We start from the raw sequence: 24,490 nt of genomic DNA, 5'->3' as shown, positions 1-24,490 counted from the left end.
GGGGTCACAAAGAGTGGGACACAACTGAGTGACTTCACTCACCTCCTTTGATCAGAACATGGCACCTTCACAAAACCAGGCCAGAACCCTTAGGCAGGCTTCCACTGGGATTTCAGTCACCAGCAGTGAGCCCAAGGCCCGCAACCCTCATGCATGGATTTGGGATGTGAGGGGCCCATGTGTCTCACAGTAGTATGAAGACATTTCTCCCCAACATCCCATAGTGTCTGCAGCCACACATGCAAGATGATGAGCTGTCAACTCCTCAGTTTCATCTCCAGGAACACAGCCTTCATTGGGTACAACTGAACCCGGAGAAAGCTGACATCATGCTGCAAAGACTCAATGCAAAGTTCACAGTGCAAGGGCTTTCCCAGTGGTCCAGTGGCTAAGACTCTGTGCTCCCAATGCAAGGAGCCTGGTCAGGGAACTAGATCCCACATGCTACAATTAAAGATCTTGCTTGCTGGAATGAAGATGGAGGATCCCACGTACGGCAACTAAGACCTGAGGCAGCTCAATAAATAAATAAATATTAAAAAAAAATTTCTCAGCACAGAGGGTGAAGGATCTGGCATTGGACTGGGAACACAGTGAGGTGATCTGGGGGTCCGAGGAGACTAATCCAGGCCTCTATGTATCCTGGGGGAGGGGACAGGTAATCAAGGTTAACATCTGGGTGAAGCCATGTGGGTGTCAGGGACACTGGAACGTGCTAAGAAGGCACTCAGCTCTGTGTGTTCTTTCCCAAAACCACGACTTTGATGTAATCATGAGAAAAGCATCACACAAACCCAGACGGAGAGATATCTTGCAAAACTCCTGCCCGGCCTCCTCATGGCTGCCCAGGCATGAAAAGGAAAGTCAGAGAGCTGTCACCACTCAGAGCGGCGAAGGAGAGCTGATGACTGAATGTCACGTGGGGTCCTAGAGCGGGGCTGGGGCAGAAAAGGACATCAAGGGAAGCCAGTGAAATCCAAACTTAGTGAGGGCCTGAGTCAACAGTGATGCACCCACACTGAGTTCTGGGGGTGGCACAGGTGCTCTAGGGAGGAAGGGTGCTGGGGTGGGAGAGACTGGGCGAAGGGCACCCGGGATCGTCTGTACTACCTCTGTGACCCTTCTGGACATTTGCAATTAGTCCAAGATAAAAAGTTAATTTAAAAAAAAAAAAGAAAAAGGAAACAAAGAGTTTGGGATTAGCAGATAGATACAAACTAGTATATACAGGATGGATACACCACCAGGTCCTACTGTAGACCACAGGGAACTATATCCAATATCCGAAATAAACAATAATGGGAAAGAATGTGAACGAGAATCTATATATTACAGCTGAGTCACTTTGCTGTACAGCAGAGATTAATGCAACACTGTAAATTAGCTATACTTCAATAAAATTTAAATAAAAAGAAATAGATCTCAAAACTCAGTCCACTATCTTTCCTAGAGATGACATGTGGGATGCTGGTGGTGGTACCAGAGTGGCTGGTATGGGTACCAGCTCATCCTACACCCATTTCACAGCGAGGGAAGTGGAGGCTCAGAGGAGTGGGGGGACTTTGACAATTTGGAAATCAGAGATGGAGCCGAGACTGGAACCCAAGTTTCCAGAACCCTGGCCCCTGTCTTTCATCACCCCAAACCCGCACACACACCTGAGGTTTGTGAACAGCACTGGATGTGTTTCAGTTTTTCTTCACACAGTCCCGGAGAGGCTCCTAGACATGTCTGATAAGAGAAAGAGAGACAGAGAGATGCAGACACAGAGAGACAAGGAGAGAAATACACAGAGAGACAAAGAGAGACAGCAAGAGTGAGAGACAGGAAGAAATAGACAGAAAAAGAGACACAGAGAGACAAAGAGAGACAGAGAGAGAGAGAAGCCAATCTATTTTTTTAAACAATAAATGCCCAGCTCATCCCCAAAGCCCCACCAACCCCATTGCTATTGATCATTCAAGTCAAAAACAACTCTGCATTTCATTAAGCAGCAATTTAAGGGGAAAAAAAATTCCATTTCTCACTCTTGCCTCAAATATTTAAAAGTCAGCCTGGAAGAATTAATCTGTCAGTTTCTCAACCTAAAGAGAAAGGCGTTGCTAAGTTCAGCAGTTGCTGAGCGAGGAGCCCCGTTGTGGGCGCCCAGCCAAGGGCAGAAAGCTTTAGTTTTCACGTCAATCCAGCCTCTTCCAAGCTCGCTCTGGGACGCTTTGCCTGGCAAACTGTGACTCCTGGAACATCATTCTACAAAACACCCAGCGCCTGCCATTACAAGAGTTTGTCTGAATATGTGTTCATTGCATCTGTTTTAATTTACTTTACCTGCTTTGGGGGATTTATAATGTAAAAGCTATGAGCACAGACATTTATGAACAAAGTTTCACATTTGTACATTTTTAAAGAATGTTGTAATAAACATAATTGATGTTGTAAAATATGACTTTTTTTTGAGCTATCAGAAGCCACAGTTCATCAAATTTAAGAGCCTGTCATTTCTAAGATGCATGTCTCTCACATTTTGAGACACTAAAGGAAATCAGTGACCCATCTCAGTAGGGCACGACGATGCTATGGGAAATACAATCACTCCACACATTTGTTCCCAAATCATTAACCCCTGCCCACCTAGAAGGCTTTGGGAATCCAAGCCCCAAACTAGGTAGCATCAGAGGCAACATCGCTTGCTCCTTGCAAGGAAAGCTATGACAAACCTGGACAGTATATTAAAAAGCAGAGACATCACTTTGTCGACAAAGGTCCATATAGTCAAAGCTATGGTTTTTCCAGTAGTCAATGTACGGATGTGAGAATGGAACCATAAAGAAGGCTGAGCACCAGAGAATTGATACTTTTGAACTATGGTGCTGGAGAAGACACTTGAGAGTCCTTTGGACAGTGAGGAGATCAATCCTAAAGGAAATCAACCCTGAATATTCATTGGAAGGACTGATGCTATAACTGAAGCTCTAATGCTTTGGCCGCCTGATGTGAAAAGACTCACTGGAAAAGACCCTGATGCTGGGAAAGATTTGAGGGCAAGAGAAGAGGGTGACAGAGGATGAGATGTCATAAAAGTGTTAAAAAATAAAATTATGACTGACATAGAGGACAGACATGTGATTGCCAAGGAGGAGAGGGATGGGAGAGGGAAGGACCGGAAGTGAGCAGATGCAAACTATTACATATAGGATGGATAAACAACAAGGTCCTATTGCACAGACCAGGGAACTCTCTTAAATATCCTGTGGTAAACCATAATGGAAAAGAATATGAAAAAGAATATATATATATATATATATAACTGCATCACTTTGCTGTACAGAAGGAATTGACACAACATTGTAAATCAACTATACTTCAACAAAATAGACTTTTTAAAAATAAAATGACATTTGAGGCTCAGCCCTGTTTCCGTTGGACAGCACAGCTTTGAGGAGTGGAGAATGTAGAGGGATGATTCATGTAAAACTCCACACAGTATAGAGTTAGACCTTTCCCAACAGGCACTCCAAGTTACTAAGTTGTTCTTAGCTCCTTCCCCATAAAAACAAAATACTGGGGAGGGAGGGATGAACTGACAGCATAGAGGATTTTTAGGGCAGTGAAACTGTTCTCTCATGGTGGATTCATGTCAGTGTACATCTGTCTCAACTCATACAAGACCAAGAACGAGCCCTCTGGTCAACTACTGACATTAGGTGACAGTGACAGGTCCATGCAGGTCTACTGATTAAAATGGATGTCCTGCTGGTGGGGGACTTTGATGATGGGGAGACTGTGTACAGGTGGGGGTAGGGGCATGCGGGGAAACCTCTGTTCCTTCTGCTAAGCTTTGCTGTGAACTAAAAAATAAATAAAGCTTATTAAAAAAAATCGAACTTCCCTGGTAGCACAATGGATAAGAATTCACATGCCAATGCAGGGGACATGGGTTCAATCCCTGATCTGGGGAGATCCCACATGCTTTGGAGCAACTAACTCCATGCACCACAGCTACTGAAGTCCCCATGCCTTCCACAAAGAGCCACCACAAAGAGAAGCCTGCACATGGCAACTAGAGACTGGCCCGCACTCTCCGCAACTAGAAAAAGCCTGCTTGCAGCAAGGAGACCCCATACAGCCAAAAATAAATCAATAAATTTATGGGAAAATATCTTCTTACTTTAGTGCAATCATAGAATCATAAAATCTTATTAGAAATAGTTTAGCCAATGGTTTCCATCAGAAGGTGGTTCTGCCTCCTCCCAGGGGATGCTGGGCCATGACTGGGGCATCTGTGGTCCTCAGGACTAGGTGCTCCTGACATTGAGTGGGTGGAGGCCTGGGAAGCCTCCTCTCACCCCACAGCACCCAGGACGGCCCCGCAGTGGATGACTTGGTCTCGCAGTCCTCAGTGCCAAGAAGGAGAGGTCTTGCCTTAATCAGAACCACCATGTCAATAACAACAACATCTCATATTTACAGAGAACTCCCCCCGCCTCCTTCTGGAGATGCTTCATTGGATCTGCACAACCTGGAAGGGGACCTCCCTGGTGGCTCAGATGGTAAAGGATCTGCCTGCAACGCAGGAGACCTGGGTTTGATCCTTGGGTCAGGAAGATCCCTTGGAGGGAGAAATGGCAACCCACTCTGGTATTCTTCCCTGAGAATTCCATAGACAGAGGAACCTGGCGGGTTACAGTCCATGGGGTCACAAAGAGTCGGTTAAGACCGAGCAACTAACACTTTTCAGACACGACTGAGCGACTAACACTTATACTTTCATTTCAACCAGGAAGGCAGCCAAGACAGGTGTCCTGCAGATGACAAATAACCAAGAGCTTCCCTGGGGCTGCAAGGTCACCTGTGACCTCCTATACCCCCCTGTCCCAGTGAACTTGAAAACTCCCACTTCCTCCCAGGGGCCCAGTTGGCCCCAAGTTCTCCATTTTCTGTGCAATGGTGCAAATGTTGTTCCGGTGTTGAGAAAGAGGGAATGGGGTGGGGCAGGGCAGGAGGGCATTTAGCAACTAGGACCAGAGGGCCCCCCAAAAAGCTGACTCTCACCTTGCGAGGGTGGCCCCTTTCTAGGTGGTATGGGGTACACTGTGTACCCCTCCCACCGAAGATATGCACACTTCCTAAGCCTGGAGGCTGGGAATGGGACCTGATCTGGAAATAGTGTCTCTGGGGGTGTCACTGAGCTAAAGTGAGGTCACACAGAGTAGGGTGGCCCTGACCCAACAGCTGGCATTCTCAGAAGAGGGAAATGCGGACACACGTGAGGCTTAATACAGATTCTTTCCTTAACCAGTTCTACTCAGGCTACCTTGAACTTTTCAATGGGGCCTTGACGTTTGGGCCCCATGTTCATCTCTACACTGTACAATTTCAGCAAGAATCCTGCTAAGTTGATGGACTAAGATTTCCCCCAGTTTCCACATCTGGTCACCCCCATACTTCACTGGGCTCCTCAGCCCCTCCTCCAGCTAATGTCTGCACCCGGAATCTAAGAGATCCCTTATACAGAATTACCCCAGTGCTTCCTCTTAGCAATCTCCCATCCCCTGACCCTCACCTGCTCCTTGGCTACTCATTGCCACTGGTCTGCACTGTATTCAGAATGGAGCCCAGTTCTAAAATGAGGTTTCTTTTCCCCATTGCAATCATTTCTGGGTAAACTCTTGTTTTTACTGTTGTAACTACTGTCCAGCTCTGGGTTTTCTCTGACAGACACACAGGGTGAAGGCCATGTGACAACAGGGGCAGAGACCAGAATAATATGTCTGTGAGCCACGGGGCGCTAGGGGTTGCTGGCAACCACCATCTTTCAGAAGGGTTTCCCTTCTCAGGAGGGAAAGAGAATTGACTTTACTAGTTGACTCAGTGGTAAAGACTCTGCCTGCAACGCAGGAGACGAAGGAGATGCGGGTTCGATCCCTGGCTCAGGAAGATGCCCTGGAGAAGGAAATGGCAACGCACTCTAGTATTCTTGCCCGGAAAACCCCATGGACAGAGGAGCCTGGCGGGCTACAGTCCAAAGGGTCCCAAAGAATTGAACACGACTGAGGGACTGAGCACACACATACACACACACACCACCTTCCAGAAGCCAAAGAGGCAAGAAAGCCCCTGCTCTGGGGACCCCAGGGGGAGCATGGCTCTGTCCATAAGGATTGGAGGCTTCTGACCTCTAGGACTGGGAAAAGACAGATTTCTGTTGCTTCAGGCCATGTGGTCTGTGGTGCTTTGTAACGGGGCCCCAGGAAAGTCACACAATTAGCCAAAGACAAGGTTGCTAGGGTTGGCGCATTATTTCTCAACCTCCCCTGACCCCACCCCATCCCCCAGCAACCGCCTGTCTGTCCAGCCCAGGAGCTACATGGACTTGGCCTAATTCACCTCCTGTCTTTGATTTCTCTTGACTTTTTAGGCCACCAAATGAAGGGGTTTCTTAAGAAGGCAGAGGCTGAGGTCATGGCCTTGACAAAAAAGGACAAGATGTGACCAGTGGTCACCATCACAAAGCTACCAGGCAGGTTGCAGATTCATTTGAATCCCAGATTCACCTGGCCCCTCACCCTGGCACTTCCTCATGTCAGCACAGAGGCACAGAAAACACATGTACACACCCACAGACACCCATGGTTATGAAAAGCAGACTCTCAACTAACTGTCATGCAGCAAAGATGGGTCACTTTTTTGTATTTTATCATCTCCAAACAGTTAACTTTCAGAAATTCCAAAAAAGGAGCAATTTCTACAAGTCAGTCTTTCTCCCTTGGCACTGCATCTGGCATGGAGGGGGCAGGGGCTGGGAAGGCTGCTCCACAGGCATGGTGCCCAGGAGGGCACCCTCAGACAGGATGACCAGGCCTGGTATCCAGAGTGCTGGGGAGGAGGGAGACTTTGCCCATGATGACTGCACCGCCCCCCAACCTGTCTCCTAGCAAACTTCTCAGCACAGGCCTTCTCTCTGGCCTCTTCCCTTGATGTCCTGGGCACAGGTGTCACCCCCATGTCTCTGTGCCCTGAAAGACTGCTTCCTCTCACTGCACACCTGGGGAGCTTCTGAAATACACAGCCTGGGGCCTCTAGCCCTGCCACCCTCCAGGGACCCTGACTCAGAGAGCCGGCCCAGGGACAGGATGGCCCCAGGGGCCCGTCTCCACACCGCCCCCCATGCACACAAGCGTTTCATTCACGTGGTGCTCCCGGCGCCTGGCACCCGGTCTGAAGCTTAAAATAGGCACACAACCAGCCTTTGTTGGGGAGAGGAAGGAAGGAAGGAAGGTTTCAGACAAAGGAGACAGCAAACTGCACCATCCAAGAAAGCTGAGGGCATGCGCTGGGTGGGCAGAGTGGGAAGGGCCATTCCTGGAGTCAAAGTGAAGGTCAGCCTGAAGGTGGGGTGGGGCCAACTCCCCACCGAGGGGGCAATTTGATTTTGTCGAGTGGATGATGAGTTGGTGAAGATGGCAGGGAAAATTATGAACCAATCTCAGCTTTAGACAGAAGACTCTGGTTATGGTGGGCATGAGGGGCAACCCACCAGAACAGGAGAGACTAGAGGCTGATCTGCCAGCTGGGATGTTCTGAGCAAGAAACAGGGAAGCATTTAACTCAAGGAGGGAAGAAATGCAGACAAGAGAAAGAGAAACAGAACCAGAGGGCTCATGCCCGAACGACCCCCAACTATGGAGCTTCAGTTTGGAGGGCTGTCAAATGCTCAGGAAAGAAAAAAGCCATTGACACAGCAGACCGATTCTTCACCGCCAAAACGCAGAAACAGCCCAGATGTCCACCAACAAGTGAACAGATAAACATGTGTGTCCTTTCACACGGGAACGTCACTCAACCATGAAAAGGAGAAGCCCTGACACTCACTATCACGTGGCCAGACCCTGAGAACACAACGCTCAGTGAGAGAAGCAGACACAGAGGGACACACAGGGTGTGATTCCACTGATGGGAAACGTCCAGAACAGGGCGATCCGATCCACAGACACAGAGAGTGGGTTCCTGGTGGTCAGGGTCTAGGGAGGGGGTGGGGGTGACTGCTCATGGGGATGGAGGTCTTACTGGAGTACTGGAAGGTTCTAAATCAGCTTTATGGAGATGGTTGCAAAACTCGATAAACTTACCAAAAAACTGAAGTGTGTGTTAAAGTGGCTGAGTTTTATGATGTGGCAATTGTACCTCCATTTAAGAAATAAGCAGTAAGACTTTATCCCTTTGCAAGGTTCTCCAGGAGAACTTGCTTCCCAGGTGGCACAGTGGTAAAGAATCCACCTGCCAATGCAAGAAATGCAAGACAAAAATGAAGAGAAAAGAAAAAAAAACAAGAAACTCAGGAGACTCAGATTTGATTCCTGGGTCGGGGAAGATCCCCTGGAGAAGGAAATGGCAACCCACTCCAGTATTCTTGCCTGGAAAATCCCATGGACAGAGGAACCTGGTGGGCTACCGTCCATGGGGTTGCAAAGAGTCAGACACGCATGCACCCACCAGGAGAATTAGTACTTTTCCTAGAAGAGTCTCAGAGCTGCCCACCAGCCCCCCTGCCCGCCAGCTAGTGGGACAAGATGCAACAGCACAGGATGGAAGAGGAGAAGGCGGGACCTGAGCAGCTGGGACAAGTCACCCATCTTTGCAGTGACCCATTCTGGTCTCTGAGGTCTCCTGGGTGTCATATGGAACAAACACTTTCTTCTAGACCCTGAAGAGAGAAAGAGAGGCCATGCCCAAGGGCAGCACAAGAAAGACATGGTGAAAAGTGAGGTTCAGAGCTATTGAAGTGAGCATTGAACATGGTGACCCTTGATATCATCAAGGACAGAAGACTGAAGAAGACAAACCTTCCCAGAACAAAGACACAGCTCGGCCGATCATCCTTGGGCTGTGAAGACACAGCCACCTGTAGGGGAGCAATGGAAAGAAAAGTTCGTGTCCACACCCCACAATCACACAACTGTCCTGGGAACCATCCCCTCTAGAAAGCTCCAGAAAGCTCCAAAGTCATGGAGGCCAGGCCCAATCACGCTTCTCTAAGAAACTACAAAGGAGTTTCAAGAATTCAATTGCCCAGGATTTCCCTGGAGGTCCAGTGGTTAAGACTCTGAGCTTCCACTGCAGGGGGTATGGGTTCGACCCCTGGTCGGGGAACTAAGATCCCACATGACCCATGGCACGGCCCCCCAACAAAAAATAACACACACAAAAATGCCCCAGAAAATACTATTTTAAAGATAATTATTTATTACCAGATGCAAATGAGAAAACTTGTAATAACACCTTGGAGGAAAGAAGGCACTTTTTACACTACTACAGGGTATACCAAAAAAAATGCCTCCATTCAGTAAGCAAAAAGCTCACTGTGTCAGGGTAATTCATATTCAGTTGTCTTTCCCTTCAAACTATAGGGCCCTGGGCTTTATGAAACATGGAGCAGTAGAAAGCAATGGCACTGATTACAATCATTTTCAGTAAAAGACCAAGAACCATCTGAAGAACTCAAGCTTCTGAGGAAGACGCCTGTACTCGGTTACAATCGAGGAAAACAATCACAAATGTTGGCTTCTTTCAGTGCCGGCAGCTGACCAGTTAATCACATACTCAAAACCAGTAGAAGTGTTCAAAAGCCACATGAAAGACCCACCTAGAAAGAATTCAACATTTCTAAATTTTTCTAAAAGTGGTGTGATTTTTTTTTCCTTCTCTCAAAAGAACACAAGATGACATAAAAACCAATCCAAATCTGAATGGCCATACTTCCCAAGGGTGAAAGGTGAGATGTGATATTTAAAGGAGAAAATAACATAGTTTTGTTTCCAACAGGGGGTTTCCACCAGGGGTGATTCTGTCCCCTGAGGACAGGGGGCAATATCTTGGGATATCTGTCATTGTCACACTGGTGGGGAGGTGCTCCTAGCATTGAGTGGATGGGGCCAAGGATGCTGCTCCTCATTCCACAGGGCCCAGGATGGCCCCCCACAAAGGAAGGCCTGGCATTAAGGCCAGCAGTGCACTGTTTATGAGCACTGCCAAGCGGAAAGACCCTGGTCCATCACAGGAAGTCAACTTATAAATCTCATATATTTATTTTTGTTAGTTTATTTTTCAGCCACACTGTACAGCATGTGGGATCTTAATTCCTCAACCAGGGATTGAACTCACGCCCCCTGCATTGGAAGGCAGAGTGGGAAGTCCCATGCAAAGCTCATGTATTTAAAGAGCATATAACTGTGGCCCAGTGGCCCCTTCAGGGCACACATCTGAATGGTTCCTGTGGGGTACACTTCATCAGAACGACCCAAGAACCTTTCTCTTAAGTAGATGTGCTTGTTCCTTGATAAAGCTTCAGAATCCAGGCAGAACCAGGTAGACTTGTCCTTTGTCATTGTTGTTTTTCCCTCATTTTTAATAATGTGAAGAAAAAAATTTTTTGCAGATTCTTTTTTTAAAACTCCAGAAAGGATTCTTACATGCACCCCAAGATTGAGGGACTGAAATCAAGCTCCAAGTGATTTCTTCCCTCTCCTCCCTGACAACCCAGTAATTCTACCCACCCACCTTCCTCCCCCCCAATAAACCTTAATTTAGAACATTATTATCAACACGCACGTATCCTCGCCATGTGCCAGGAGTGTGCAAGGTACACGCATCTCCTCGTTTCACCCTCGCAGCGATCCTGTGAGGTACCTGCTCCAGTTTTATTACTCCCATTTTACAGAGGAGTAAACTGAACCCCCAGAGGGGATACAGCCAAAAGAGCAGTCAGAGAGGACAGGAAAAGGCAGGCCCGCCTATCAGAGCCCCTCCACTCTCAACCTGTGCAAGACCATAGCCTGCAACTGAGCAAATTTGAGAACTTGGCATTTGCCTTGCTGACATCCAGCAATGGTGAAGGCTCTTTGCTGCTCATCACGCCTGTCTTCTCCCACCCATATTCCAGCCCTGAGCAACCCCCTCTTCACGAGGAAACTCAAGTGCCACCCACTTCCCTCAATATCATTGTCCCCAAAACTTCTACTTTGATTCCTTAACTCCTGACTCCCCAAATTCCTGAAAAATTCAGCCACCAACACAAACCTTTCCATTTCCCCTCTGTGCCCTGCACGCCAGAAACAGACCTCAGTGTGTCCAGCATCCATTGTCTGCAACTCACTGAGTTACCAAGGGGTCTCTGCCTACACCAGATGATTAGCCAAGGTGGTGGCGGGGGGATTCCCTTCCGCTATCCTCATTACTGACTTCGAACCTAGACCCCTCTATTTACTCCTGAATAGTCAACCTCCTGGAAAACACCTGGTCCAGGGCAGGGGGGTGTCTCCCAGCCTCTAGCCCATCTCCCTCCACTCTCCTCTCTCTCTCATCTCTCACAGACACTCGTTTCTCCCGACAGCCATCAGATGCCTTTAGAAAGAACCCTGACCACCCGCCCCCCGCCACTTCTCTCAGTTCCCCCCGAAGTCTGCTCTTTGACCCTGTGCCAGCTCACCCTGACCCCAAGTTCCTCCACCATCACCAACTCCATCGCAGTCCACTCCCCTGCTACCCTGGAGCCCCAGCTCCAAAGACAGCCCTCAACTCCAGCCCAGATCCCCAGCTTCCTTTCAATGGACCCCAACCCCAAACTCCAATCCAAATTCCCAGCCTCAGCCTCTTCCTCCTCAAGGGACCTCCTCTTCAACCCTCAACTCCATCAGCAGCCCCCTCCCCAGCTAACCTTCAACCCCCAGCTCAAGAACCCCAACTCTAACCCAACCCAGGGCCCAGCCCATCTTCAGGAACCCCGGCCCCCAACTCCAGCTCGGTTTCCCAGACCCTCCTCACAGACCCCAACTCTCAACTACAGCCCAGATTCCCAGACCCTCCTCACAGACCCCGAACCTCAACTCCAGCCCTGATCCGCAGTGCCTCCTCACAGACCCCAACCCCCAACCCCAAACCGGATCCCCAGTGCCTCCTCACAGACCCGGACCGCCAACTCCAGCCCGGGTCCCCGGTGTCTCCTCACAGACCCCGAATTTCAACTTCAGCCCCAATCCCCAGTGCCTCCTCACAGACCCCGATCCCCAACTCCAGCCCATATGCCTGGTCCTTCTTCACAGACCCCGACCCCCAACTCCAGCCCGGATTCCTGGTGTCTCCTCACAGACCCCGACCTTCAGCTCCCGCCCAGAATCCCGGGCGCCTCCTCACAGACCCCGACCCCCAACTCCGTCCCTAGCCAAATCGGAGCCGTTCCAGGACTCCCCCACCCGCAGCCGCCCAGGCCTCCCCTCCGCCCCGGCCGCGCCCTGCCCCCGGGGCTTGAGGCGGGGGCGGCAGACCCAGACCCGAATAGCGGCAGCAAGAGCCCTTACCTGCGTTAGGGCCACCGCGGCCGCCTCAGCCCCGCCGCGCAGCCGAACCCACCGCAGGCGGGCGAGCACTTGCTCCCCTCTGCGGGGGCAGGGCCAGCGGGCCGGGGGCGGGCACTGGAGGCTGATGCGGCCAATCGCGAGCCCCAGCGACGGGAGCTAGGGCTGGGGGCGGGGCGCAGAGCAGGCAGCGGGGTAGGGTGCGCCCGAGAGAGCGGGGTGTGGGGTGCGGGCGGGGCCGGGAGGCGGAGCGCTGAGTGGCATCGCGGCTGGCCACCCGCAAGGGAAGAACGTGCGGGGGGCGGGGCTATGCTAATATGCAAATAGGTACGTTGTGGTGGACTGCTCCGCGAGGGTCGAGCTGAATTTGAGAGATGACTTGGAGACTGACGTCGAGGAGGCGCGAGGCGATTTGCCAGTTCAAATCCCGGGTAAGATCGAGGGTTCAAATCCATATCCTAGCTCACTTGGGCATAAGAACGTCCCCTCCCGATCTGTCGCTTGACCTCCGGACAATGATAATAACTGCTCCCTCTCCTTAAATTGTTTGCATAAGGCTAGGAGGAGAAATGATATTATCCCCGTTTTACAGAGGTGGAAACTGAGTCTCAGAGAGGTCAAACTCAAGGTTATTCGCCCAACCCTCTCCAGGGTTTCATAATATCCTAACTCCTGAGTCTTGATTGTAAAATGCAAATTTACCAGCCCTCACCCAGATGGAATGAATCAGAATCCTGAAGCTAACTGGACCCCTGGAGTGTGCATTGTTGACATGCTCCCCTGGTGATGTTGGGAAGCATTTGGTGTGTCTCTAAAAGTATACAGCAAAAAAAAAAAAAAAGTATACAGCAGTCTTGGAGAGGAGAGTTTCTCATACAGGAGGATGAAGCCATCGTACTGTGGGACATCAGGAACTTTATGCAACACTGTTACTCTATGATCTGAACTGCTGGCCTACCAGCTGGGCCCCCCAGGGCTGCTGTCATCCCCGCAGGAAGCTCCCTGCTCACTCCCTGCAGTGCACAGACAGAATCAGAGATCTGGGGACTGCATCTCCTTCCCCAGCTCCATCCCTCAGGAGGAATTACTGTCTGAACAAGGCTGGCAAACTGGTGGCCCCAAGACAAGATGTGGCCGCCAGATCCTATAAAAATTCTAAATTTGCTGCCAAAATTGAAAAACTAGGATGTTTCATGAAAAGAAATTCAGATTTCCAGGAGCTCTTGAAAAATTAGGTCTGGCAATTCCTTCAACTGTCAGGTGAAGGGACTGATTGCCAGTGACCCCAAAGACAGATTCGGGCAGGGCTGGGGCAAGGGAAGTGAGACACTTTTCTGAAATCTAGAACCTAAAAGGGTGTCCCCAAACATTCACTATCAAGATAAATACTATATAAATGTCTTTTTTTATTTTTGGCCACAGGGCGTGCAGCTTGTGGGATCTTAGTTCCCCTATCAGGGATCAAACCTGCGCCCCTTGCATTGGAAGCTCAGCATCTTAACCACTGGACTGGCAGGGAATTCCCCATAAATGTCATATTTTAAAAATTAAAAATAAATGCAGAAATAATCCATGGTGAACAAAATAACTACAGTTTTAAAGAAAGACAAGATTTGATTCTGTGTTTGTGCACACCAGCTCCCTTGCTACCCTCTAGCCCCAGCCCTGTCAGATCCTATCTTTATTTCAAATAGTGATATTTTGCTCATCATGGATTCCTTTGCATTAAATATTGCATTAAAATATATATCTAGATGACTTGAGTATTTTTTTCCCCTTACCCGTGGAAAGAGCCTCATTCTCCTCACCCTGGGGCACCGTGGGGACATTTCAATGTTTCTCCCTCTAGTCCCAGCCCCACTTATCAATTGGCAAACTTGGTGACTTGCCTGGTAGTTCAGTGGCTAAGACTCCGAGCTGCCAGTGCCGGGGGCCTGGGTTTGAGCTAGACCCCACGTGCCTCGACTAGAGATCCCACGTGCCACAACTAAGACCCAGTGCAGTCAAATAAATAAATAAAGTTAAAAGAAAATAAATTTGCAAACTCTGTCCTGAGCCATTTAGCAGATAGGAAAGCTGAGGCCCTGCAGGTTTTCCCCCCACATAATATGGAGGTCATCATGCCTGCTAGAGCCCTTCCATTGACTGCAATAAGTACTGGGTCCAGCAGGGCCTGTGAGATCTCTGGTGGGGACCATAGAGGAGAAGCACTGAAATGTCCCCACGGTGCCCCAGAGTCCTTGTTCACAGCAGTCCAAGCTCTTCCCACAGCCCCCTCCCTCAGCCCCGCCCCACACCTCCCCATCTTTCCAGTCCCTCATCCCTTCCAGGTGGCGAGCTAACTTCCCCACCCCCAAAGAAGGCGCACTGGTGGGGAATGTGGAATCCACGACTTTATTGCAGGAAGACTATTTCTAAAGTGAATGCTACACAGACCCCACAACGGGGGGCAGGGGGACACCCACATGCGAGGGGGCAAAGGGGCAGGGGCGGGATCACAGCAAGCATGGCCTGGCACGGTCCCCAGAACCCCTCTGTCCCCCAGGGTCGGGGCAGGGCCTGGGGCAGGAGAGGCCTGGAGGCGGGCAGGGCCCCAGGGAGATTGTGCTATCAGGGTGTGTCCCTGAGAAAGGGCTGCAGACCCCCACCCAGCCCCACTTTCTCTGGCACCTTCAAGTGGGAGGGGTCAACACCAGTTGCTGTGGGCCCTGGACCCACCACAGGCCAGGGGGGTTCAGCTATACCCAGATAGGATGTTACCTGTTCTTCCATGGGCCTGTCCACATGCCGGGCAGTGACACACACGTGCATATGCACACACACAGTGTACCCAGTAAATATTTGCGGAATGAACAGCCACACAGACGCAAGGGGAAAAAACACACTGCTACCAAGATGGACACAAACAGTCCCTCTCACCCACATACAGTCCGCGTGGTCACATGACAACAGCCACAGGGCCTCTCTCTCATATGTGTGCATGCACACACACACAGACACACACACACACACACACACAGCTTCCTCACACTTCATGACACTAGTGCTGCTAAATGGCTCCAGGGAGAGGCCCAGGAGGCAGGCAGCTGAGACCCTCCATCCCAAGACCACAGGCAACTGAATGCTGCCCACGAGCACATGAGCTGGGATGTGGGTCCATCCCTGGTCATGCCTTCAGATGAGGCCACAAATGCATGCTGTTGCAAGTTGCTGAGTTTGTGGTCATGTGTTCCCTAGCAACAGCTTGATGGATACAGATGTCAGGCTAAGAGACACCTTACTACAGAGTGAAACAGGCGTGGCATTCCTCAGTCAGGACAAAAAGGTTTACCAATGCTTTCTGCTATTAATAAATCACATCACCCAACACCCAAAAATGCAGCCATGTACAGCCACACTCTTGCAGGTGCCAAGGTCACCCATCATAAGTGTCCAGTCCTGTTGGCAACCACACGACCCACATCTCCATACACCCTACACTGTGATCACACTGCATACTGTCACACACACAGGAGCCTCCCCATACATGCTTAGACATAAGCCATCCGCCCAGCACACCAAGGTACCCAGTTCATCATCCCATGGGATTCTCCCCCACCACCCTAGGCCTACAGGTCACCTTCACACTGGCCGACACAGCCTCACCGGGTCCCATGAGTGTGGTGTCATCTAGACACTTACAAAAACATAATCTCAGGGTGGCAGGCACACCCTGACTCCAGGACACATGCCTTCCTGGGCAGCCCCCATGGCCTAGTAGGTGGGAGGCAACAGGTTGGGCAGAGCTCTGCCTTCAGCCCCACAGACCCTGCTAGTGCTGGGTCCAGATGCCTGCCTCTGACAGGGTCCGGCTCCCCCTCCCCTTGTTCTCTGTCCATGGGCTGTGTCCAGGAAGGCCCTCCATATTCATCCCAGACAGTCTCCTGGAGTTGTGCTGTGGCCATTGGCTGGTTCTGGGCCTCCTCTGCCTGCACCCCAGGCCCAGGCTGGGTGTGGAGTGGGATTCCGGGCTGGTGGGGCACTGCTGAGGGCCCTGTTTGGTTATTGCCTGGCAGCCTGAGACCCAGCCCGCAAAGCCCCCCACCAAGCTGTGGGGACGGGGACGAGAGGAGTGGTCTGGGACCTGGGTTGGGGGGGCCCAGGTCAGAGGTCATGAGGGATGGAAGCGGGAGGGGAGTGTATGTTAAACACCAAATAGGAGAAAACAAAATCTGAGGTCCATGTGCATTTCAACTCCCTCCTCCCCAGCAAGGTCACAGTGATCTAATGGGGGGACCCAAGGGGAAGGGGCAGGAGTGGCAGACACGGAGATGGGGAAAAAAACCGGCGTCCTCAGTCCAGATGGGGACAAACAGCTTCCTCCCCACTGCCTGTTTTCCCACGTGCAGATCATGGGGGCCACCTCCAGCACTTGCCTTCCAGGGATACAGACAGGATGGGGGGTTGGAGCAAAGAGGGAGGGAACAGCAGAGTGATGCAACAGAGCTGGGTTGCCACAAGCCCAGATCTGCCACAGGCTTGGCAAGGCCTCAGTTTCCCCGCTGGAGATGGTGGATGAAGGGAGAGAAGTGGAAGAAGTGGGAGGGAGGCCAGGAGAGGAGGAGAAAGGGAGGAGGAAGAGGGCACAGGACTTGGGGAGAGGCCCATGCCCGGGACAAAGGGGTGCTGGCGGCGGTGGCGGGCTCTCTGGCTCACATGAGAATGCATTTGCCCTTGATGCGGTCTGTCCTCTTCTGTTTGCTGGAGCGCTTGCCATCGATGTTCAGGCTCATGTTCCGGCGCGTCTCCAGCGTGAGCAGCTCCTGGAAGAGCTCCTTGACGTTGTAGTTCATCTTGGCCGAAGTCTCCATGAAGGCGCACTTCCACTCCTGGGCCACAGCCTGGGCCTCGCGGGTGTCTACCTCCCGCTGGGTCTCGTCGCACTTGTTGCCCACCAGCATGACGGGGATGTCCTCCACGCTGCCCTTGATCTGCACGATGAGCTTGTAGATGGGGCCCAACTCCTCCAGCGACTGCTTGCTGGTGACCGAGAAGACTAAGATGAAGGCATGGCCCTTGGAGATGGACAGCCGCTGCATGGCCGGGAACTGGTGACTGCCCGTGGTGTCAGTGATCTGCAGTGTGCACACACTCTTGTCGCAGCTGATGACCTGCCGGTAGGTGTCCTCAATGGTGGGGATGTAGGTGTCCCGGAACGTGCCTTTGACGAAGCGCAGCACCAGCGAGCTCTTGCCCACGCCGCCCGCCCCGAACACCACCACTCGGTAGTCGTTGCTCTGTTCAGGCATCTTCCACACGGGGGTGTGGGGCGGGGCCGGGAGAGCTCGCAGCTGCGGCTGCTAGAACCCCAGACCGACCCTGCACAGAGAGGAGTGTCAGATGCAAAAGGCCCACCCAGGTTGGGAGGGAGTGAGAGGGGTAGGCTTCTTGGAGGAGGCAGCATTTCTCCTGCCTCCTCGTTGATCTGGTTGACTTTGCCATTCAGAACTGCACCCTCTGCCTGTCTGCTTTCCCTCAATGAAATATGGGGCTTGAGCTCCTTTCGGGGTGTGGAAAGACTTGACTGGAAGGAGCGTGGAGATGCCGGCATGGGGTGCACACCCGCAGCTTCCTCCACCTGTGCGCTCCCCCAGCCCCCAGGAGGCACTGGCTTTTCCCTGGATCTGTGACTGGGGCAAGCTGCCTTGCCACCCTGAGTGTTTTCTCCTCTGCAAAACAGGTGAAGTGGTGCCTGTCTCCAGCCATCACAGGCTCTCTGCTCTCCCTCAAGCCCATGCGAGCTGCATGGTGGGGTATCTAAAATGCAGATGGCAGGGCCTCAGCCCTGGAAGCAGTGAATCCTTTGGTCCAGGGCCACAGTTCTGGGAACTTGCATTTTAAAGCTGCTCTCCTTCCCACATCCCCTAAGTGTGATCCTGGCGCGAGAGGTCCAAAATTTTGCAAATCATAAAGCCAGTTTTCCAGGTTGTAGATGAGAAAACTAAACTTAGCCTAGAGAAACCCCCACTTCCTAAACTCCAAACCCAGACTATAGTCTGGCCTGCCACCCAGGTCTGATGTGTCCGTAGGAACAGAACTCTCTGCGAGGGAGTCCTCTAATCCTCTGTCCCCACCTCTGTGCTCAGAGAGGTCCAGTGACCTCGGGAGGTCACACAGCACAGCAATTCCTAAAATGATGACCGTGGGGGAAGAACTGTGGCCTGGGGGCGAGAAGGCAGGAATCCTGTCTCCAGTATCTGCATCCTTATCTATAGAAACAGCAGCATCCCCTTCCCTGCCTCCTCTCAGCCATCTCTAAGGGTCCCTCAGCATGGAGGGGTGTGTCCACAATGAGACAGAGAAGACATGGCAAGATTGCCCCCCTGGCCGTGCTACTGCCCTCAGGTATGGGGGGGGGGCAGGTAGTATGCAAGATCCAATGACGTGAACCTGGCAATGAAAACCCTAGTAAGTAAATTGATGTCCCCGAGCCTCAGTGTTGCCATCTGTGAAATGTGAGCAGTTGCAGCACCCATTCCATGGAGGTGCTGGGACAAAGAGTGTCAGACGCTGGAGAAAGCCCTTGGCCGGGTGCCTGGCACACAAGAGCCCTCAGTAAAGATGGACAGACATGATTCTCCATCTCAAGGACCCAGGATGTAAAGCACCTGGCTGGTGGCGGGTAGGGAAGTCACGTTCTCAGTGATCAAAAGTAACAGGTTTGTCGGAAAAAGACAGACAGTGAAGCTAACGGCTGACACAGGCCCCACAAATGACGTGCCAGGCAAACTTGTAGGAGCTTTAGCAGCTCTAACTCATGGGGGACCGTTAGGCATCTCAGTGACATGCATAGCATTGGGGGGCAGTGGCTGGTGAGGCTGGCAGCCTGCTCTGCAGTTACTGCCCTCTCCTGGGTGAGCACCCCGAGAAGTGGGCTCAGTACTTGGCAGCTGGGCACCGCCCAGACTGGCCGAGGGATCTGGGGTGGCTGGTAAACCATTGGCTCGGCTGGCCCAACCCAGCCCTTGCCTTGCACTGAGTGCAGACCCCCCAGAAGGTTTCTGGGCATGTCCACAGGGGTGTCCTCCAGGAGGGGTCCATGGGGGCCTGGGATCCCTGACTGGGAGGCCCATTCCATAACCCCCAAACCCACGCCAGGAGCCTCCCTGGGTGCCATTTGAATCCCGCCCTCACCTCCCCTGGGCTGGGGTGGGAGGAGGAGGGGGCCATGGGCACCGAGGCTCCATAGGGGGTGGCACAGGCTCAAGGTCACAGCAGAGAGGTGGCCGAGTAGAGCAGGGTTTGAACTGGCCCTAGTTGGCTGCAAGGCCTGGGGTCCTTCCCCTGTGCAAGGCAGCCCACCTTGAGACTCCCAGGCCAGACGAATCTGCCCAGTCCTGGGCCCTGGAGTCCAGCGAGGAAGGTTGGAGCGACCTTAGGTGCAAGAAAGCAGGCCCAGCTCAGGGGAGGGCCTGGGGGCAGGGGCTGGCTGCCCCAAGGGGGTCTGACTTAGTAGGGACTACCTGACCAATGAGGGGTTTGATGACAGAGGGCCTGCTCTAGAGGGGCCTGTGGGGGGAGGCCAGCCCAGGGGCTCCCCTTAGCCCAAGGAGGATCTAAGTGGTGGGGGAGGGGGTGTCCACCGGAGGAGGGGCTCCTGGATGAGGGGCTTGGCTTGGAGAGGGAGCAGAAGGGCTGAATTGGTGTGTGGTCGGAACAGACGGGCTCGGGGCCCACCTGACTCCTCCTGGAGAGGCCCTGACGGCGGGACCGAGGGGCTGCGGTGGGCCGGAGGGGCTGGCTTGGTCGAAGGGCTCCCGGTCAGTACCATGGGGGAGGGGTGATGCCAAAAGGGAGCTGTCCAAGGTGGGCGCGTGGAGGGAGGCCCAGCCAGGGCCCGGCCGGACTGGGGAGGGGGTTCCGGTGGAGGGCTCGGCGGGGAGGAGGGCCCAGCCCCGCGGCCGCGGAGGGTGGGGCTCAGACAAAGGAGGGGCGCGCGGGGAGAGGACCTGCGGGCCTCGCGGGGTGATGCAGCGGGCCCCGGCGCCCCCCGCCCCCCGCCCTGGCCACCTACCTGGGCGCTCGTCCCTGCGGCGCCGCCGCGGCTGCTGCTGACCGGCTCCGTGTCCGCTTGGGCGCCGCCGCCCCCCGCACGCCCGCCGCCGCCCGCCCGAGCTGCCTTCGCCGCCGCCGCGCCCGCGCCCGCGCCCGTCCCCGCCCGTCCCCGCCCGCCGCCGGGCGCCGCGCTCCGCCCCTCCCCCGGGACCCGCGCCCCCGGCCAAGGTCACCGCCGCCCCGCGCCCGGCCGCGCGCCCACAGTCCCTCCTGGGCCCCGCTCAGACCCCCGCCCCTACATCGCCGCCTGACAAACACAGAGTGCTGCCAGGGACGCAACGCGGGTGGGGTCGGCTTCTCGGGGATGCAGCTGGAGCACCCCAGGGTCACCCTGCAGCCGGCGGCTGGGCAAGATGAGGGGCACCCGGGAGCAAAGAGAAGGGGCCAGCTGGCAGAAAAGTAGATAAGGGTACTGAGGGACAGAATGGCACCCCCTTGGGCTGGTCCAGGGGGTGGGAGGTGTCCAGCTTAGGGGCAAGGGAAGGAATGTGCATTGATGGAATGAATAAATAATCAATAATAAACAGATGTGTGAGAAGGCAGAGGTGGCCCAAGAAGGCTCCGGACAATGTGGGTGTTGAGGAGACTAGTCCTCACGGGAGGCTGTTTCCTGGCAGGGGTGGGACTTGATCTGGGTTGATGGCTATAAGGGCAGGTCACTGAGACAGAGATGGCAACTGGGCCTCTGAGGTGGGGGGATGCTTCTAAAGGTAGAGGGGTGAACAAAGGGAGCCAAGGAGGCTGGATTTGCAGTTTTCTTGTAGGAAAATGTTCTCTGTCTCAAAGCAGAGTTGTCTCTGAGAGTAGACATTTACCTTTGGGAAGTGTCTGTGTGTCTGACGTCCACACGTCCATGTTTAAACCAGCAGGATGCCATCACCCCTCCCTCCTGCAGACTCGGGGGGCGAACTCTCAGAGCAGGCCAGGCTTTGGGGCACGGGCAGGGGTGGCTTTGAGCCCACCCCAGGGCCCACACCTCTTAGAGGCAGGTACCCCTAGATCGGGTGAGGAGGCTGACACCAGGGTCCCACAAGGAGGTGCCTTCTGGGGTCAGAGTGGTCACAGGGTGAAAGAGGCTCTTCATAAGGTGATGAGCTCCCCATCATGAGATGTGTGAGCAGACGGTCAGCTGGAACCCAAGGGCCCCTCTGGCTCCAGATTCTTGCTGACCCATCATGTTCATGGCTCCAGCTGAGCCAGACCCTTTCTGCTCCCTTGGAGATGTGGGCACAATCCCCAAGACCACCTGGTTCACCCAGAGTCTGGACCCCTGAGGTCCGCCCTGCTTTGGGGTGTGAAGGGCCCCATTTCTCCCTAATTCTGCCCCTCCGCTGCATTTCCCGACCTCTCATGCCTGGACCATCCACCTCCCTCCTGGCCTCCCTGGACCACCCCCTTCAGCGCTCCTCAAGCTCCCCTCCAGTTCCCCATCCAACCCTGGCTGCCTGGAGCTGTTCCCTGGGCACACCTCCCTCCTGTCCTGTCCTAGGCCTCATGGGGTACCACAGAAGGTGGCCTGGTCCCAGGCTAGCATCTCCAAGTGCTCTCAGCCAGCGATGGAGACAGCCCCGTGTGCAGACAGGTCCTATACTCTGGTTTGCATCTCTGTGTCCCAGCCCAGCATGCCTCTGAGCCTCAGTCTCCCCATCTGTGAATGAAGGTCACCATTGTGTTCCTTGTCAGGGTTTCTGGGAGCAATTGGGCCTGACGTCCACCTAGGTGGGGCTGCTGGGCACCTGCGAGCTCAGAGATGACAGCCCGAGCTCTCTCCTGTTCCAACTGCCTGCCTGCCTCCGTCTCCTGAGTGACCAATGGTGCTGATCTGGGTTTCAGGCCTTAGGCCAGCCCTCTGGCTGCTCAGGGTGCCAGCCCAGGCCAGGGCAGGCTGACTCATGCGGAGCAGCGTGGGCACTGACAGCAGTTCCACTCTGTGGCTGCTATTTATAGTTCCCAGGCCAGCCTCTTGGCCTCGTGAGCCAGAGCAGGACTGGCCCAGAGTCTCTGCTTGGCTCTCCCTGGGCACGGGGCCCAACCCCCACCTGAGCACCCCAAACCAAGGCAGCAGTCCCCCTTCACAGCCAGTAGAAAGAGCCCTGGCCTTCATGAGCTAGCATGGGAGTGTGCTGGGTTTCTCCAGGTCAGCTAAGGGAATCGGCTCTCCCAAGGCGGCCCAGCAGAGAAGAGGCAAGGTGGGGGCTAGAACTAGGGCCCACTGGGTTCTGAGCCAGCCTCCCACTGTCCCTGGTTGTCTGGGGGTCTGGGCCAGGGACCCGCACCTGGCCTTTGCCATCCTTGATCTGCACAAGTCCTCCTTTATGCAATGGGACATCCCTTCACCTAGGAGGAGGTCCCGGCTCCTTGCCTAGCCTCACAGCCTAGGGCCTCCCGCTGGCTGCTCCAGGCGGGGGACACTCCAGGCCCCCTGTGCAGGGAGCAAACCAGCTGGGTCTCACGCTCTGCTCTCTCTGTGCTCCTGGGATTAATGCAATTATGTGGGCGAAGCTGAGGCTGGGCGCCACGGCCTCTCACTGATGCTGTTTGGCCCACAGAGGGTTTTTTGTTTAAGTTTAGTGTCAACATTTAAAAATAAGATATCGTTTGTCAAAACACATGTTGCCTTGACAAATGAACAGGCTGGTGTCTCAAGCCTGAATTCTGTCAGCCAGCACCTGTGGAAGCTGGACCCCAGGCCCCGGTGGAAGAGGCTAGTCCCTGGCTGAGGTTGCCTGCCTGGCTCCTGGAGGTGGCCAGAGGGGCTCCTCCAGATCCTGGGCTGTGTGGTTATCACCACCTCCATCAGCATAGACTTTGCCACCAGCAGGAAAACCCCTTTAACAAAGAGATGGACAGGGAAGTTTGATCAGTCAGAGGAAAGGACCATGATGTGCAGGAGACCTCAGGGCCTTTGCAGCCCACTCCCTCCACCAGAAATCCTCCTCCCCCATCTTCTGACTCAAGTGAGACCTTCAGAGATTCCCCCCAACCACGATGCTAAAACAGTCTCTGAACCATCACAATATTATAATTATCCTCTGATTAAAATAAATAAATAAATTTTAAAAATAAATAAAAGTAAAATAGCCTCTTGCCTCCCTTCCTGGCTCTCCCTCCATCTTGCTTTAAGCAATCCCACTGCTGGGCATACACACTGAGGAAACCAGAAGGGAAAGAGACACGTGTACCCCAATGTTCATCGCAGCACTGTTTATAATAGCCAGGACATGGAAGCAACCTAGATGTCCATCAGCAGATGAATGGATAAGAAAGCTATGGTACATATACACAATGGAGTATTACTCAGCCATTAAAAAGAATACATTTGAATCAGTTCTAATGAGGTGGATGAAACTGGAGCCTATTATACAGAGTGAAGTAAGCCAGAAGGAAAAACACCAATACAGTATACTAACGCATATATATGGAATTTAGAAAGATGGTAACAATAACCTTGTGTACGAGACAGCAAAAGAGACACTGATGTATAGAACAGTCTTATGGACTCTGTGGGAGAGGGAGAGGGTGGGAAGATTTGGGAGAATGGCATTGGAACATGTAAAATGTCATGTATGAAATGAGATGCCAGTCCAGGTTCGATGCACGATACTGGATGCTTGGGGCTAGAGCACTGGGACGACCCAGAGGGATGGTATGGGGAGGGAGGAGGGAGGAGGGTTCAGGATGGGGAACACATGTATACCTGTGGCGGATTCATTCTGATATTTGGCAAAACTAATACAATTATGTAAAGTTTAAAAATAAAATAAAAATTTAAAAAAATAAAGCAATGAAAAAAAAAATTTATTTATTTAGGCTGTGCCGGGTCATAGTTGTGGCACACGGGCTCTTTAATTGCAGCCTGTGGGATCTGGTTCCCTGACCAGAAGCTTGCATCTGCTTCCCTGATGTGTCCCCTGCATTGGGAGCACAGTCTTAACTACTGGGCCACCAGGGAAGCCCCACTTCACTTTTTTTCATCTTGAAGGCACTTAATGCATTCTGTGTCCATGTATCATGTGTCTCACTCGCTGGAAAGTGAGTTGCTTAGGCTC

At 53.0% G+C, this 24,490-nt stretch overlaps 2 protein-coding genes across 5 annotated transcripts in view; both read right to left on the bottom strand.

Moving 5' to 3' along the window:
• The window catches only part of GNG7 (G protein subunit gamma 7), a 138,289-nt gene extending 125,843 nt beyond the window's left edge, over window positions 1–12,446 (bottom strand). Inside the window, exons 1-2 of one of the 4 annotated variants that reach the window (XM_070373973.1) lie at window positions 12,351–12,411; window positions 1,659–1,731 (exon numbers count right to left, since the gene is read on the bottom strand). The gene's annotated coding sequence lies outside the window, so the exon portion shown is untranslated. Of the gene's footprint in view, window positions 1–1,658; window positions 1,732–12,350 lie in introns of all 4 variants that reach the window. The other 3 variants (XM_070373971.1, XM_070373970.1, XM_070373974.1) reach the window with 3 other exon arrangements.
• A 2,308-nt stretch (window positions 12,447–14,754) lies between these two features.
• DIRAS1 (DIRAS family GTPase 1) lies at window positions 14,755–20,511 on the bottom strand. Its single transcript, XM_070374840.1, has 2 exons — window positions 20,401–20,511; window positions 14,755–17,705 (listed from the first exon to the last, which is right to left on the bottom strand). Exon 2 carries the CDS (start codon window positions 17,633–17,635, stop codon window positions 17,039–17,041), a length of 597 nt encoding a protein of 198 aa, XP_070230941.1. The 5' UTR covers window positions 17,636–17,705; window positions 20,401–20,511; the 3' UTR covers window positions 14,755–17,038.
• Between the last annotated feature and the right edge of the window lie 3,979 nt (window positions 20,512–24,490).

The sequence above is a fragment of the Bos mutus genome, chromosome 7 (assembly GCF_027580195.1).
Source record: "Bos mutus isolate GX-2022 chromosome 7, NWIPB_WYAK_1.1, whole genome shotgun sequence".
NCBI lineage: Eukaryota > Metazoa > Chordata > Mammalia > Artiodactyla > Bovidae > Bos > Bos mutus.
This window is presented reverse-complemented; position numbering and strand designations above follow the sequence as displayed.